Raw genomic sequence first — 17,612 nt, 5'->3', positions numbered from 1 at the left:
ACATAATCTTGCTCCTTTAAGAGAATCCTTGATTTTACAGTATGACAGTAATTACAGTAATCATTTCTGTATAACAGCAATCATAAGGATTACTGTATGACAGTGGTCAAGCCTGGAAGTTAGCTGTAAAATGAATCTCACCCTTCCAAAAATGTGGGTATGGTCATTTCTGATTTAACAGAGATTGTTTTGGATAGCTTTTTCCAACTCTAAAGCACAAATTTCTGATTTTAATTCTACATTTTGTATTTACTTAGGTTATCTCTGTTTGATATCAAAAAGTGTTTGATGGTCTGAAACAATTAACTGTGACAAAAAAGCAAAACCAGAAGAAATCCGTGAGGGAGAAAATGGTTTTCACAGCCATGTAATGACTCAACACTGTAATGGAACATAAACTTGAAACAAACTGATCTTGACCTCTGAATGAAGCCGTGCTGCAGTCAGGCTGAGCAGATAAAAGGCCCCAAAGGAGGATCAGTCTCTGATGTTATGATGACTAGACACTGAGACATTGTTCTGAAGGAGTCTATGTTTGCAACGTCAAACATCGGGAATGGTTCATTGAGCTACACGTGAAAGGGATGACCTCAGTAACAAGGAAATATGACATTATTGGTTCTCTGTTTCGAGACGATTACCAAAGCTTTCAGGAGTTTGCTTTAAATAAAAGACACTTGTTTCAGTCTTGAGTAGGTTTTCTCTAAATAACCTTGATTAATGCCCTGGTGTTTTCACGTTCAAGGAATAAACTTCTTAACTGCTCCAGATTCAGCTTGACGTTTCACCTGAACATGCTCTGAAACATTTCAAGATATTCAAGAATCAAAGGATGTTTAACTCTCTGAGATTTGACAGAAAAGAAACTCCACTTTATTTTGAGGTGCTTCCACCCCAAAAATGGCTGTGAATCTGATATGAAGGATTTTCTTAATGGTGTGATGTAATATTCTTATGTCATGTTTTCATTATATGTAAGCACAAAATCATCAAAACAGAAATAAAGCCTTTCAAATCTATCTAATAATGGATTTCAATGTGTTTAAAGTTCCTAAAATAAATTGGCTTTTTAATATTCTAATTCACTGACTGAGTCTGAACATGCAGTTTAATTATTCTGTATGCTATTTAAAATTCAGTGGGATAACATCCCAACTTGTGCTTGATGATGTTTCCCACTCTGGAGGTCAAATACAAACATATTCAAGATAAATCAACAAATTAGGAGACAAAAATTAAAAACATGAAGAAGTGCATTTATTAAATAAAAGAATAAATTACAATGATAAGACACCAATGTATAAATACTGCCAAATAACACTGGAAATGATGCTATAAATGTGTCATGTCAACTTTGCAAGAAAGTTGTCAATAATGAAGTGACCATGTTGAAGTTATACTGACTGAAAGGAGTAACAGGAGTTCAGAGGGCAACCCCGTGACACACCAGTTCAATGCACAAACCACACATCCAGAAATATTCAGTTAATGATAGTGACGTGAGAACTGACTGGCTGTACAGACACAAGCATGCACAAACAAACACAATACCACACATCTCTGCTTTTAGACCTTGGATTGCACTAAAATTCACAACTATGACCATTTTGCCCAACGTCACACCCACACAAGTGACTGTTTATATTAATGATGAATGATTTACTGAAGGATTACAACATTTCGTTTTGGCATATTTGCTCTCCACAGCAAACTGTACAGTCATGGCCAAAAGTTTTGAGAATGATTCAAATGTTAATTTTTACAAAGTCTACTGCTTCAGTTTTTATAATGGTAATTTGCATATACTCCAGAATGTTATAAAGAGTGATCAGCTTAACAGCAATTAATTGCAAAGTCAATATTTGCCTAGAAAATGAACTTCATCCCCCAAAACACATTTCAACTTTATTGCAGCCCTGCCTTAAAAGTACCAGCTAACATCATTTCAGTGATTGCTCCATTAACACAGGTGTGAGTGTTGATGAGGACAGGGCTGGAGATCAATCTGTCATGATTAAGTAAGAATGACACCACTGGACACTTTAAAAAGAGGCTGGTGCTTGGCATCATTGTTTCTCTTCTGTGAACCATGGTTATCTCTAAAGAAACACATGCAGTCATCATTGCACTGCACAAAAATGGCCTAACAGGGAAGAGTATCGCAGCTAGAAAGATTGCACCTCAGCCAGCAATCTATCGCATCATCAAGAACTTCAAGGAGAGAGGTTCCATTGTTGCCAAAAAGGCTCCAGGACGCCCAAGAAAGACCAGCAAGCGCCAGGACCGTCTCTTAAAAGTGTTTCAGCTGCGGGATCGGGCTACTAGCAGTGCAGAGCTTGCTCAGGAATGGCAGCAGGCAGGTGTGAGTGCATCTGCACGCACTGTGAGGCGGAGACTCTTGGAGCAAGCCCTGGTCTCAAGGAGGGCAGCAAAGAAGCCACTTCTCTCCAGGAAAAACATCAGGGACAGACTGATATTCTGCTAAAGGTACAGGGAGTGGACTGCTGAGAACTGGGGTAAAGTCATTTTCTCTGATGAATCCCCTTCCCAATTGTTTGGGACATCTGGAAAACGGCTTGTTCGGAGAAGACGAGGTGAGTGCTACCACCAGTCTTGTCTCATGCCAACTGTAAAGCATCCTGAAACTATTCATGTGTGGGGTTGCTTCTCAGCCAAGGAAGTCGGCTCTCTCACAGTCTTGTCTAAAAATACAGCCATGAATAAAGAATGGTACCAGAATGTCCTCCGAGAGCAACTTCTCCCAACCGTCCAAGAGCAGTTTGGTGATGAACAATGCTTTTTCCAGCATGATGGAGCACCTTGCCATAAAGCAAAGGTGATAACTAACTGGATCAGGGAACAAAACATAGAGATTTTGGGTCCATGGCCTGGAAACTCCCCCAGATCTTAATCCCATTGAAAACTTGTGGTCAATCATCAAGAGACGGGTGGACAAACAAAAACTTAGGAATTCTGACAAAATGCAAGCATTGATTGTGCAAGAATGGACTGCTATCAGTCAGGATTTGGTCCAGAAGTTGATTGAGAGCATGCCAGGGAGAATTGCAGAGGTCCTGAAGAAGAGGGGTCAACACTGCAAATATTGACTTGCTGCATTAACTCATTCTAACTGTCAAAAAAAGCTTTTGTTACTCATGATATGATTGCAATTGTATTTCTGTATGTGATGAAAACATCTGACATACACACATGAAAACCAGAGGGCAGCAGATCATGTGAAAATCTAATATTTGTGTCATTCTCAAAACTTTTGGCCATGACTGTACATGGCGGAACATTTATAAATGCTTAAGTCTTGAAGAAAACCCGGTAAACACGTTTACAGCTCGCTTAATTCAGTGCACATAATTTGAGTATTTAACATTAAAGTTTTTCATAAACCTGACACGATGAGAGATGTTGGCAAACTCTGTAAACCTTTTTAGGAAAAAAAAAAAAAAAGTCAGAGCAACTGAAGTCTTTTTTGATCCTGTCTTAATGTTGCGTAGTGCTGCCACCAAGTGGTGAGCATGTGGAATTTAATTTGAAACTGGCAGTACACATTTTTTTAGCTCTGTTCTCACGCTTAGTAAACAGACCACATACCAGTTTATTTTGCAGATATCTTTTAAAAATCCTGCTCAGATTTCGGCCATGCAAAGATAACACACTGGTGACAAAACTGGAAAATGTTTTTTTTTTTTTTGTAAAGTCAGAGCATGTGATTAAAAGAAAACCTTAGTGCAGAGATTAGTGTCTTTCAAATGCTATGTCCTATATATGAATATATACTGAATTAATCTAAAAGCTTGTCATCTGTTTAAGTGTAAAAATATTCACAATTACTAAAAATCCATCTGAATCTATGATCATCTAGTTAAACATACTCAAGGTGTCATTGCAGGAGCACACGAAGCCCATGCAAGAGTTCAGCTGGATCATTCCCATTTAAACCTAAGTCCTCATCTGCTGTAATATAAAGTGGATAAAACCGCTGCTGTCTCCAATTTAAAAAAGGTTGAACTGAGCCGGGTGAGGGAATATTACAGAAATGTTTCTTTACTGGAGTTGGTAATTGAAGAAGACAGCACAGCTTGTTAGGTTTGTTAGGACCTTCTGACAACAAAGCCACAGGGATCTTTTGTGTATTCAAGCAGCAGCTGCAGAGAATTTTAATCTTTAGCAGAGCTGGCTCGTTACTCCCCGCTGCACAGAAAATCAGATACAATTCTAGAATCTCTATTAGTTAATTGTACACTTCTTAATGTGGCACCTTATAAGATTTTTAAAAACGGATAAAAAAAAGTTCATTTAAAATGGCACTATGTCTCACCGTAATTGGTTTTACGTAAGTAAACCATAAAACAAAAGATTTCTTATTATTTCAACTTCTAATGCTCGACAGCGTATGTTTCGGTCTTTGCAGCCAAGAAATGGGGGAAAAAAAAAACAAAAAAAAACGGACAATAGTATGGTGATTTTTGGTCACCCATTCAAAAAAATCTATTTCAGTGCAAATTTCCAGGTAGAAATAATCCTTTTTGAAGCAGACGAAATGTCATCTAAGCAGAGATGCATTAATCAGGCCTTTTCAAATCATTACCAATTCTGAACACTTTTGGATTTGACCCGCAGATTCAGATTTTCACCCAGTCAGATGTTTTGAAGCAATTTTGAATCAATCAAAAAAGAACCTGCAAAATAATAACCATCAAAGTCTGATTAAAGAGCATCAAATTTCATTATGTTTGGTGGGAGTTCTTAGCTGATCAAAGCCGATCAATGGGGAAAATTATCCACTTTGGGTCTCTGGCTGATTAACTGCTGCATCTCTGCTTCCTATCCGCATGCCAGCCACAGTTTGACTTCATATCCTGCTGCCTCTGTTGTACTACGTAATGTTAAATTATAATCAGAACTTACATATTACATTTAAAGTCAGAAAGCATTGACAGTATAGTGTTTTACACCCAGACTTGAAAATCGGACTCATTATTCTCTTATAAGTTGCTCTCCACACATAAACTCAAAATTCAACATTTTTGTTGCTGTCATTGAACACAACATTAAAGAAAAGTGACAAAAAAGTAAACTACAAACCCCCTCAAGAATGAGCCAATTTCAGCCGTAATCGCTCACGTTGTTGCGTAAAAACTTAAACGAGGAATGGATGCAAAGTAAAGGTCAGGTAACGCGGATCGTGAATGTGCTGGAGAAAATAAATTCGGCTGGAGATCACATTAGTTTGTGTTAAATGCTGTGTCTAACTATTCAGGGGGAAAAAGGCTTCAGAGTTGTAGTCTGAGCTCAGCTTGATATGATATGCTTGTTATTACATGTTGACAGAATGTGAACTGCTGACTCTCTTTAGGAGTTATTGCAATTCATTTGTAAACAGACATCTGCAAATACCCCATAGAAGAGAGGGGAGAGCAGCAGCAAGCAGCTCCTAAAGCCAGCTGCTATGCACAAGTCGGAGATGTAATGTAATCATGTTTTATCTTGGCTGAGGCATATCACCGATTTTCCATTAAACCCTCATCAGATGGTGTCCCTTAGGGGAAAAGATGCGCATATGTTGGATGGGTTTAACACGGAGAGGGAGGCAAACAGAGTTGACACCAAGTTTTACAGACTGATAACAGTTATTTCACTCATGCAGCAAAGCTGGGGGTGAAAATCATACATTTTCTTATAGACTCCTATATGAGCTTCATTGCACTGTTTTCATCCTGATCGATTCTTTCACTGCCTGACTACAGGTTGCTTTCCTGGGTGTCATTTGAAGTGATGGGGTGCAGACCTCCGTTGTCGTTCAGTCTCTTGGCACGGTACGTCTCGTAGTGAATGTTGTGAGTGACCTCCTTCAAATCCTGGAGGTGGGACCTGGAGAAACGATGAGGGAAAACTCAGAAGACAGCTCTGTAGTCAGTTTCAATACCATGGAAATAAACAAACACTCCTACAAATACTTAAAAGTGAGCAGTTCACCTAACAATTTTTGGACTGTAAGAGAAAACTGGAGTGCCCAGAGAGGACCCACACATGCACAGGGAGATAATGGAAACTCCATGCAGAAAGACCCAGTGTCAGGATTTGAACCTACGTACCTGATCAGGAAATCTCTCAGCTGAGCAAACTCACAATGGTTCGGATTTTCAACTGAGACAAAAAGAAGAAACAGATTGAAACGAACATCCTCATTGTTTGTGTGGCAGAAACACCAAAACGTCACCAACGACGCCCACCTTCTATGATTCCCCACGGCGTCTTCCTCCCCAGGACTCGCTTCCCGTTCACTTGGTATTCTTTATCACTTCCCACCACAGCAAAGGGCATCATTTCCTACAGGCAGACAGATTTCCACACTGACTAAGGTTCATGAGTTGGAACAAGTGAGCAAAGATATTCCTCTGCCTCAAACTCCAACAAAAAGCGGGAAGAAACTGTGAACAAAATCATGAAATTTGGAGCTTGACTTGGGCTGAGAAGCTGAAAAATCCACTCATGTTCAGTGAAGGCCTCGTACTGGCAATAACAACACTCTTCAGTGTGAAAGTTAGCTGTTTTCACTATCAGAGGTGTTTCAAATATAAATATCACAAGAAGTTTCAATACTTATTGAGGCGCATTTAAAGGAAATCTCTTTTCATCTTTTTGAGCTTTCATCTTCTGTCTGTCAGGGAATGTGGCGGATTTGGAAATGTTGGCAGTCATAGTTAAAGTGAGGATCCTCATAGTCAAGGAAACTGACACAGAAACTGCTGATCACAGCCACTAAAGCCAACTGTACAAATTACTCATATAAGCTACTAAAGTAAAGCCTTACACTCTTATCATCTTGCCTTTCTGTTAAATATTATAACAATCCTGCTTTAAGACTACGTTCCCTCTCACACTGTGGCTTTGCATGTTCCCCATATAAATAATTAATAATCATTCTGTTAGGTTTGACTGTGAGCATTTGTTTAATGCAGGAAGATGCCAAGGAAAGTGTTTCATCTCCAGTCCTTTATGCACTAAGGATTAGATTTGTTCATTACACAAAGACCTTCATCTTCCTCACACACAGCTCAAGGTGCTAAAAAGGAAATCACTTCACATCACAGTGGGTTTTTTTAGTTACAGATGCATCCTCTGTTACAAATGATCAAGCATATACTAACGGAATGTTATTTTAAGCAGTAAATTGTTTGTTTTGTTATTTAAAGTAGGAATTGAATTTGAATATTTTAATATATTTCTAATACTGCATAACAAAGGCTTAAGTGGTTAAAAAAAACTCTGCAAAGGCGCCTATTTCTTTCAATCTGATTAATCGATAGAATAATTGATTACTAAAATAGCTGCAGCACTAAAGTAAATCAGAGCAGATATAGGCAGGCCAATTCAAAACAAAAAGAATCACAAATTAACCACAAAAACCCCGGTGACCGGTGCATCTGTAGTCACTGGGATCAGATGGAAAAGACAGAAAGAAAGAAATCGCGAGCACGTACCCTGATCTTGTCGTTGTCACTCTTGTCCTCTATGTCATCATCAAACTCTTTCTGCGGGTAAAACTCAATCCCGTTCATTTCCAGCTCCTTCCTAACCTGCAGCACCAGCGAAGACAATTTGAACAATTAGGAGAAGCCGTGGGGTCAGAGTTGCTCACAGATGAAAACATCTGCGATCAAATGAGTTCTCTTCCCTGTCGAACAGATGTTGCGGCAGCTGTACCGATCGCACTCACACGCTGTTTGAACTCTTGTCGCTCCTCGACAGTCATTGTGTCAGACTTTGCGATCACTGGAATGATGTTCACTGAGTGACTCAGGCGCTTCATGAACTCGACATCCAGTTGTCGAAGACTGGAGCAGATGTTGAGAGAGAATAAAAGCCGCGTTAATGCGACAAAGAGTTTCAAGACAGCTCATCCCGCCAAAAAAAAAAAAAAAAAAAAGAGAAAAGAAAAGAAAGACAGGCAGAGCCAACATGGGACACAGAAATATCTGTAACACGTCACACATCTCATTAGCTTTTCTCTGTTTAGGAATTACTCAAAGAGTGTGAAAGTTGTTGAAGATTCACTGGACAAAGGTTAAATGTTCAACTCTTATCTGAATGTTTAAAAAAACTTCCAGTTGATCTTAATTATTCCGACTGAAAACGATGAGACAAACTGGCAGAGACATACAAAAGACTGAATGGTCATTTATGCATTAAGGAGTAATTTCACAGCTGTCAGCAGCAGCTAATTGCGAGGTGCTCAAAGGAAAGACAAGAGCATCGCATCGAGGCAGTTTCCGGTCTGCACGAAGGATTTTTGTGTTAAAACATCAATTTTACTTACGAGTGTCCAGTTGGGGGAATAAAGTAGACGCAGCAGTGCACTCTGGTGTCGGGGATTCGCTTCTTTCTGGTAATGTTCACCTCTTCTTTCAAGAACTTCTCAAACTGCTCATTGATGTACTTAGAAATGGGCTCCCAGCTGCGGGACACAAAAAGCATGACGCTGCAGCGCTCCGGATCCCAGACGTTCAGTTTTACAAAGAGAGAACTATAAGACAGGACAATAACTAGGTGGGTTAGCCGGAAAACCTACCAGTTGTCATTGTTGATTTGGTCTCCAAAGCCGGGAGTGTCAACAACCGTCAGCTTCATCTTGACTCCACCCTCTTCAATCACTGCAACAACAAACGCAAAGACAAAAATGGTTTTAAAGCAGATAGTGTGGTCCTAATGCCAAAAAATAGGGTAGAAACAGATCGAGACTCTAAATCAGGCTCAAATCTCTAATCAGTGTATCTGTTGTGAAAGAAAATATACAAATTAGGTTTAAAAAAGTGGAAACTGCCTCACTTACACCTTGGATTGTGGGTGAGTTTAGTTTGAGCTTCATTAAAAAAATGACTCAAATCAACCACAAGTAGTGCAGTTTGATGACTTCAAGCTGATAGTGCTAAACAGAGGACCATATTTTGCAGGTAAATTAGTAACTAATGCAGTTATTCATATGTCCCGCAGCCCAAAGACATTGGCTAGTGACAGGATCGGGGGTCTCTTCAGTCCTGCACGGACTGGGCAGCATGCAGTCAGTGATTCATGTATTATTTCTGCAGCGTATCAAATTTTGCTTGGCATAACTGTGAGGCCATCTGTCCAAACACTGAGCTGAAATCGGGGTTTCTGATAGCAAAGTGATCCTCAGCGAATAAACAAACAAGTCCACAGGTGTAATGTATATAAAAAAGACAAAATATTGAACCATTTCTTACAGTAATGAACTCTCTCTGTCTGTTCCTGAGAAATCTAGCCTCTGTGGGTTGCTTCTTTTTATATCCTATAAGGTTACTGAGTGACTACTCATTAGCCTAATTAGCCGGGAGAAATTCCAACAGGTTTGCTTTGCTTTTACATAATTTCTTTTCAAGTGTTTACTTGCTGCTGCTTAAAACTAACATGGGGCTCACAGGTTTGTTCAGAAGCTGTAAGAGGACCTTGAGGCAAAATTAAGGCCACAAGATTTGGGGGAAGTGAGAGCAAAGTATCTAATAAAGTTGCAACGCTGGTTTTATTTTTTGTGTAATGGTGCCACTAAACAAATGTTCAATTTTATTAATGTATATTTTATCTAAAAAAAGATATACTGACCAACATTGGACTATATATATCATTTGTATATGTCATTGGCAAAATTTGTGGAACACATGCACAATCAAATCACAGTTTGGTGTAACAGATAATCCTGCTTAAAGAGAAACAGAAGGTGTAATAGTTGGTTAAAACTACCAAAAGTAAAAGCCTTTTATTTAAAGCTCTTGAGAAATTGAGGTTTAATTAGGAGCTGGAAATCAAAGTCAAACCTTTTTCTTTTTTTCTTTTTTTTTTTCACAAAAGCAAAGATGAAGCTCACTCCTACGTCATTGTTACAATTTATCTCACCAACTGGATGAATATCAGTCAGATCTCTACAGTTAATTACCTGGACAACATTCACATTCAGCTGACTTAATATACTGTATGTAGTTAGCTTAGCACGGGAAATTAAAATAAATGTACAGTCCAAGAAAATAACTTCTCTGTTACAGAGACAGAACAAAATTATTTATAATTATAATTATTATACTAATATAATTATAATTATATTATACTAATATTCCACATGATCTCTTTGACAGCCACCATATTACTAGCAGTATATTCACTTCCTTCTAGATCACAGCAGATATGACTATGGTTATTCTATAGTCTAATTAATGGCTTGTACTTGTATAGCGCTTTATCAAGTTCATAGGATCCCAAAGCGCTTTACACTACGTTCTGTCATTCACCCATTGTCACAGGCATGTAAACTAAGTTCATGGGAAGAACCCTGGTAAATTAAATTTTGGTAACGTAATGCATATAAGTTCAAAGTATTCTGTAAGCTCTGGAAAGAAACATTTAACTTCTGGGAAAATACCCTGGTAAGTTTGACAAACATTGAAAAGGTTCAGGAAGGCCACATCCTTTATGCTCCAGAGCTGAAATATGTTCATTTAATCTGAATGTAAATAAAGATCTTTCTCGCTTTACTTACCGTGAGACACTGACTTGATCTCTACAGTTTTGGGGATCTTTTCGTCACGTGACCATCCTGCACTCTTCCTGCTCACCTGGGACTTGAATAAGGTGTTCACCAGAGTCGACTTTCCAAGGCCGCTGGGACCTGAGAGGGAGTTAATGGAAGTCAGACAATGCAGAAACTTAAACCGGGGGATCAGCTAAGAGAAATACAATCTATTGTGACGTACCAACAACCATGATGTTGAAGTCAAAGCCAGTCTTCATGGTCTTCTTTCTCATCTGCTCAATGATGGTGTCAATACCAATGTAGCCAAGCAGGGTGGAGCCCCCTCCGGAGCTGTGGGAGCCTCCGTGACCCACACTGTGAACTGGAGCATGACCCCCAGCATGACCACCGCTGTGGCCCACACTGTGGCCCACACTGTGACCCACGCTGTGACCGACAGGGTGGCTGGGGCCGTGACTTCCAATGGGAACCGGAATAGCGCTTGGAGGGGGCACAACGATGCCACCGGCTCCCACAACGGGGCCCTGGGGTGGGAAGGGACTAGAAGGGGAAGGAGCGCCCACATTTGGGGGCTTGGCAGGGACAGCAGGCTTGGGTCTAACCTCTGGTGGAACTATGTCTGACATGTCTAGAGAGATGGAGAAAGACAGAAATAAAAAAATATGATGGAGAAGTAGGCCAGTGGAGCAGCTAATGCTTCTTGTCCTTTTACTTGCTCTATATTGAAGAAATGAGCTGCTGCAGCCACCACTGGCTTCAAGCTGACATGCCAGTCTGTTTTTGAATGTCTAAGCATAAAAAAAGATGGTTTTGGGGTGGCCTACTCAAAGTCTAGACTTAAATCTCATAAAGATGCATTTTGCAAGCAGAGCCCCTACCTCTTAGTGAGACCCTGAAAACATTGTTTTTCAGAACAAAGGGGAAAGGGAGAAATCTGACTTCAGTTTTCTAACAACATGAAACACGGTACCAGAAGAAGGCAACCGTACGAGCAAGAGGTTATGTCAGAGAGGGACAGACAAAAGTGGAGTCGTTTCGATTGTCTGAAATGGGCCAAACTCAACAGTTCTGCCTCTACAAATGTTATAAAAAAAGGGGAAAACAGAAACCAGGTCTTAAAACTGGAGTGTTTTTCCAATTATTTTTGCGTCTGTATTTCTCTGGTGTGTTGTTGCTGCCACATTTGATTCCAAGTTGCTAATTATTATAGGTTTAACCGATTTAATTTCAGTGAGCAGAGACATCAGAATCAAAAGGAATTAGCCACAAACCCGCACATCACTGCCCCACCATCGGAGCTCTGGTTTTAAGCCAAGCGGACATGTAAAGTGTGATTACCAATTGGAGGAGGGGATTTGAGATTTGCTGCTGCAAAGAGAAGATGTGAGCCTGTATATTGATATGTAAAGGGGAAAATAGAACAGAATACAAAGTAAAAGAAAAATTACTTCGTTAAGGGAAATTATTGTAGTTTTTTTAATCAGAATTTTTATTTTAATCACAATAGTAGCATAAATTATTGCAATAAAATTCAAAGTTTGTATCGCTCACCTCCAACAGTAACATATTCTCACACTGAATTTTAAAAAAAAATTAAGAAAAAACATTCTCTACTTAAAGTATATTTTTTCATTAGTAAAAATCTTACAATAAAAAATCCCCTTTGTCACCATTATGTATTTTCCCCAGCATGCAGCAAACATAAAGATCATTCTGCTTTGCACAAATCTAGATCATCCACAGTCCTTGGTGCTGTCTTCTCTTCATGTCCCAGCTTTTCTATTTCATTTTGGTTTGGGGACGGCGGTGGCCATTTTTTATCTGGTGGGACGTTTTCTGGATGGTTGTCCTGCTGAAAGACCCAATGATGACTCAGTTACAAAACCACCACATGTCGTTTTAAAACATCCTGATACTTCAGCACTTTATGATGTGATGGTTATCAGGGTGTTTAGAAGAGAACCCCACAGCAACACAACTCCTTCACCGTACCTAACAACAAATCTCAACAAATCTTTCGCACCTGGCCTGTTTGTTGCTGCAAAATTCAATCTTAAGCCCCTTTCAGATCATCCTTTTGTTCTGACTTAGCTTGAGCTATTTCACAAAGAAAAACGGGCAAAATATTCACTAACAAAGTAGCAAAAGGTGGCTCTACAAGACATTGGCTCAGGAGGGCTCAATAAGATTTGAAGTTGTACCAAACGTTGACAAAATGTGAAAAAAGTTCAAGGTGTAGGAAAACATCTGTGTCATGTATGTTAGAGCTTCGGGACACTGCAACAGAACACAGTGGAAGCTTATTGGGACAAGAGCAAACCACTACTGCATCAGAAACATCAAATCAATCCAACGTTTTGGTAAAACATGCTTTGTGAAACGAGCCTTTCGGTGCAGCAGGCCGCAGAAAAATACAGAAACCTTCCTGTTGATGCTGAGCCAGAGATGCTGATGATGACCCGAGCTCTCTGGATGTGCTTATGGCAGGGCCACTTTAGTCACAGATGCGGAAAGCAGAGGCTGTCACTTTGAGTTACTCCAGCCAATGGTCATCATGCAGCTCTGCTCCCTTCACATAATCTCATCTCAGAGACATATTGTTAGAAACATTTCAGCACAGTCCACGAGGGCTGACACATACACGAAAGATGCTAACACAACCACAGCTCTCATTTTAAAAGTAAAGATATATAAGCTTTTAGAGAATATGTTAAATGTTTTGTGTGTTTTTTAGGAACGAAATATGAGCAGATTTGCCATTTTCATTTGTTCTGAATAAAAACACGAGGTTAGTTCCATCCCTCCCAGCCCTGCCAACCCCATTGTCTCTGCACTCGGTCCTGCGGGCTGCGTTAGCCCGCTGCTAACACGGTCTGCTCAGCAGCGTCACACTCACCGATCCCCGATCAGTCCGGCCGCGCAAAGAGAAGCTGATCTCACCGGGTCCGAAACCTGCTCCGAAAAACTCAACACAGAGATACCGAGAACAGGAAGGGTCATGTGACGAGCGATGCTACCTTTTCTCTCTTCCCTCCGGCCGAAAGAGAGCCCCCCTTTGTCTGTTGCCAAGGCGACAAGAGGACAGGGAGTGGGGAGATGCAGTGCACATGCGCACAGTAACTTTGGCTCAAAGGGACTTCTTTTTTTTTTAGAACAGTCTGTTGACACTGATGCGCACTATTTATAGATCTGGACTGTAGCATAATTAAAAGACTAAGTACCCTAAAGATCTGGAATCATAACACTATTTTAAATATTCACAATAATCCTGAATATTTGCAGTTTAAATGAAACAGGTGAGAATCAAGAAAAAAATCTGCACTTGCTACTTTTTGAGAAGTTCGCAGTTTAACTTTAAAGTTAATCAAATACAAAGAAATAACCTCATATACCAGAGACTCAAAGGCAGAGCCGGACTGAGAAATGAGTGAACTAAGCTGCTGCTCCGAAAACCATCAGGGGGTTCCCATAAATGTTTTCAAGTTCAACATAGAGTATAGAGCCAAGATTTTTATTTTTACTTTTATTTATTTAGAATGACAGTAATGTTATTGATTTGTCAGTTTCAGCATTTATAAATAAAAAGTTTTTAAACTATTTAAAATGTAAGTTTTAAAAAAAATTGGCAAGTTTACTTTGAGAAAGCTCAACAAATAACCCTAGCTGTTGTTGTGTTTCAAGCTGGGGGTTTAAATTTTTTTCTTTGGCGTATTTATAGTTAAAAATACAGTAAAAATTCACACCTCCAACTACACAAAACATTATCATTTTAAAAGTAAAGATATATAAGCTTTTAGAGAATATGTTAAATGTTTTGTGTGTATTGGTATTGCCTTCCAATACCAAGGCATTGAAACAAAATCATAAATTCAGGGGAGGATGAAAAAATTACACCAGACATTCTCCCTGAGCTGTTTTTTCCCCCCCAAAAGTCGTCTAAAAATAATGTGAAGCACTTCATGACATAGCACATCCAGGTCCACAATAGGATCCTGATTCCACACAGAATGACGTCTGACTGGTCTTATTTAACCAAAAACCCCTCAAGAAGACATTGCAAATCTCATGGAGAGATCGATCATCAGAGACTTCACCAATAACTCATGTTTATATCAACACCCCCAGAAAGCCTTTAGAAGTAAAAACTCTTTTCTTTTCACCCACTACTCACACTTTATCTCACAGTTGCTCTCCTTACGTCACTCTGCCGCCATTGTTTCTGCATGTTTCTGCTGCGTTTATGTTCCCATGTGGAAAAACTGTGCTGCTTCCAGTTCTCTTTGCTTTGACAGAAACTGTTAACTAACATGGTCACATCTTTACTCAGCCTGTCTGTTCGTCTGCTGATAAGGAGCAGCGTCTTCCAACCCTCTGCTATCCTCTTCGCCCACCCCACCCGCCTGTGCCCCCAACCCCCGCATGTTCAATATTAGTGGACTCCTATATGAAATAAAAACAGCAACTGAAACACCATGAGACTGACCTGAGTTAAAGTCATTCTAGCGTTTTGTGGACATGTTTACACTCACCTACATACACTGAGTCTGGGTAGTACATGGTGACATAATAGGGGTCTTCTGAATCCTCTGTGATAATTGCTCTGTCTGGGCCAGAGTGTTTTTGTTGACAAGCTTGTGTCTCTGCAGAAGGCTGGTAAACAATCTGCTGTGGCCACTCAGAGACTCTCCTGGAGTTGTGACCAGATCTGTTTCTGTTGAATGGGCGTCCTGCCATGGATGGGGCCCAAGGGTATTCTGGACCCACGTTGTGGTCAGGTGTTTTGCAAACACCCAATTGATTCAGAACTGCGTGACTGAAGTTCATCTCTCTGTGGTTTTCACATTGCTTAGTCATCTCCTGATTCCAGGGGTGTTTAGCCTGGACGTCAGGATTTGAAAAGGCTCCATCCTGGGAGTAAAGAGGTTCATCATATGCAGACTGGAGGATCCCCAGACTCTGAGATGCCTCTATTTGTGTCTTAACTTGATTTAATCTCTGTGCACTACCAGACATCAATGATATCTGACCGAAGTCGCTTGACTGGCAGCTGAAATCCTGTGATGGACGCTCAGATCGGCTTACCGTAGTCTTTACATCCGTCTGGGTGGAAAGCCTCAGGGCCTGGTTTGGTGCAGACCTTTGATTCTGAGAGGACTTGCTGTTTAGAGACAAAGCTTCTGGTTTTACTCTTGTTTCAGTGTCCAAATTAAATTGTTGTCTTCTTCTTGTTTCACTTTTGTCTGAATTAAGACTTATCTGAGAATCTGCAGAAAGGGACGATTTGGTCAGCTTTGTCCTTTTACTGCAATCTGTTTTCTGAAATGATTGATCATAGGTGGTACATTCAGAAGTGTGTGTGTAATTGCTCCCGAGGTTGTAGTCTGTTAACCTACTTCGAAGCCTTGACTTGATAGAAGAGGCATCAAGCTCTGATGGAAAAGCATCAAAATGCCTCGTCACTTCCTTTGGTTCACATTGCTTTTGCAGTTCTGCTATTGGTTTCGGTGTCAACATGGTAGCAATATTTGAATTCCTGTTTGGAGTCTTTGGTTTTTCTGTTACTGTAATTTCTGTTTTCTTCAATCCAGCTTTACTTTGAGCTTTGCAGGAATTGTGACATAACGCTGGAAGCCTGCAAGAGTCAGTCTGTCGGGTCTCTCTGCAGACTCTTCTATTCCCAGGATGAGTGAAGTTCAGCAATGCTCCTTGGTCAAGAACATCATGCTTGATCTTGTTGGCCGGCTCCACTGCTGTGTTAGATATGGAAATAGATCGAGCATGTCTCTCCAGAGCAACAGGAGAAGGCTGCCTCTCTTGTTGGCTGTCGGTAGCCGATGAGGGTGATGGGGTCCGTCTGGGTGTTGGGACTGTCAGAGTTGGCGACACTCTTGGCTTTTGGTCTGGCTGCTGTGGTATCGGGTGAAAATCACCCAACACCGAGGAGGGGGGAAGAAGAGAATCCCTTGGTCTTGGTTTCAAAGTGCGGAGTGTGGGAGAGGAATTTGGCTGTGGAGCAGGGGAAACGCAGATGTTGGGTTTAGCAGAAACGGTCAGAGAGTTGTGTGTTGAGGACTTTGTCCTTGGAAGTGTTGAAGCTCTCTCCCCGTAGTTTTTCTGTGAATTCAGACATTCTTTGCCTCGCATGAGCTGACATGAGGTCTTGGAGGAAATCACATCATTAGATCTAAAAGAATAGAGAATATCAGATGTAAAAGGCATTCAGCATAATATTTATAGACATGTGACATATCATCAAGCCACACATCTGCTTACCTGTTAACTGCTGAGAGTTTAGAGTTGCCCTTTTCAAAGATGAGCCCCTTTTCATCAAACGATGGGAGTAGGATAGCCTTCTTCTTGATCACAGGAGAAGACAGAGAAAGAGGAGGTGACTGGCAGACTTTAGGCAGCTCGTTTGTTTGTCTGCAGGATGAAGATGTACCCGACATCAGAGGTTTGTGACGATGAAAAACACTCATTCTGTTGCATGTAAAATGAACCACCTGCAAAGAAAGACAAATTTTATTTATGGACTCGCACAAAGTATGCATAATTGTGAAATGGAAGGAAAATTATATCTTGGCAAAAAAGAAATGAAGTCTCTAAAAGTGCTACACTTGCATTTGCAGCAAAAATTGGTTTTACAAAGCATTGAGTTAAGGCACTTTTCAGAATTTTATCAGTAAAGTACTTGGAAAAGGATGCACTTCCAAAATATTCAACGAGGTGACAAAGCATGAAAAATATTGAAGGAATATACATTCTAAATTGAATGTATTTACAAATTAAAACGTCCAATTTCTCTTATCAGTTTCCGCTACGCAACCTATAAGAGCAGAATCAAAATTACCTAAATGAACAGCAACATTGTGAAAATACAAACTGATCCAAAATATTGTCATTCAAAATCAGTTTAATGAGCCATAACAGAAATGGAGATGTTAGACTTTATCTTTTAATTGCAATAAAGAATGATGTCAAATTAGTTAATACATTCCCATCAAGCATCAAAACTAAAGCAAGTCTTAGAGCATATTAGTATTTACTGAAACCA

General features: G+C 40.1%; 1 protein-coding gene across 3 annotated transcripts; it reads right to left on the bottom strand.

Moving 5' to 3' along the window:
* Nucleotides 1–1,235: 1,235 nt before the first annotated feature.
* On the bottom strand, nt 1,236–15,505 carry septin3 (septin 3). Of its 3 annotated transcripts, none has more exons than XM_017306494.2 (10): nt 15,088–15,505; nt 10,779–11,186; nt 10,565–10,693; nt 8,588–8,669; nt 8,336–8,473; nt 7,736–7,853; nt 7,500–7,595; nt 6,249–6,345; nt 6,111–6,162; nt 1,236–5,886 (listed from the first exon to the last, which is right to left on the bottom strand). In XM_017306494.2, the coding sequence occupies exons 1-10, from the start codon at nt 15,410–15,412 to the stop codon at nt 5,757–5,759; spliced, it is 1,575 nt and encodes a 524-aa protein (XP_017161983.1). In that variant the 5' UTR covers nt 15,413–15,505; the 3' UTR covers nt 1,236–5,756. The 3 variants fall into 3 exon arrangements, with proteins under 3 accessions (XP_017161983.1, XP_008414445.1, XP_008414438.1); XM_008416223.3 differs by lacking the exon at nt 15,088–15,505 and adding an exon at nt 14,730–14,844; XM_008416216.3 differs by lacking the exon at nt 15,088–15,505 and adding an exon at nt 13,455–13,652.
* Nucleotides 15,506–17,612: the final 2,107 nt, after the last annotated feature.

The sequence above is a fragment of the Poecilia reticulata genome, chromosome 1 (assembly GCF_904066995.2).
Source record: "Poecilia reticulata chromosome 1, P_reticulata-male-v2, whole genome shotgun sequence".
NCBI classification, from domain to species: Eukaryota; Metazoa; Chordata; class Actinopteri; order Cyprinodontiformes; family Poeciliidae; genus Poecilia; species Poecilia reticulata.
The sequence above is the reverse complement of the archived record's forward strand: the minus strand, read 5'-3'. Positions and strand labels throughout refer to the sequence as shown.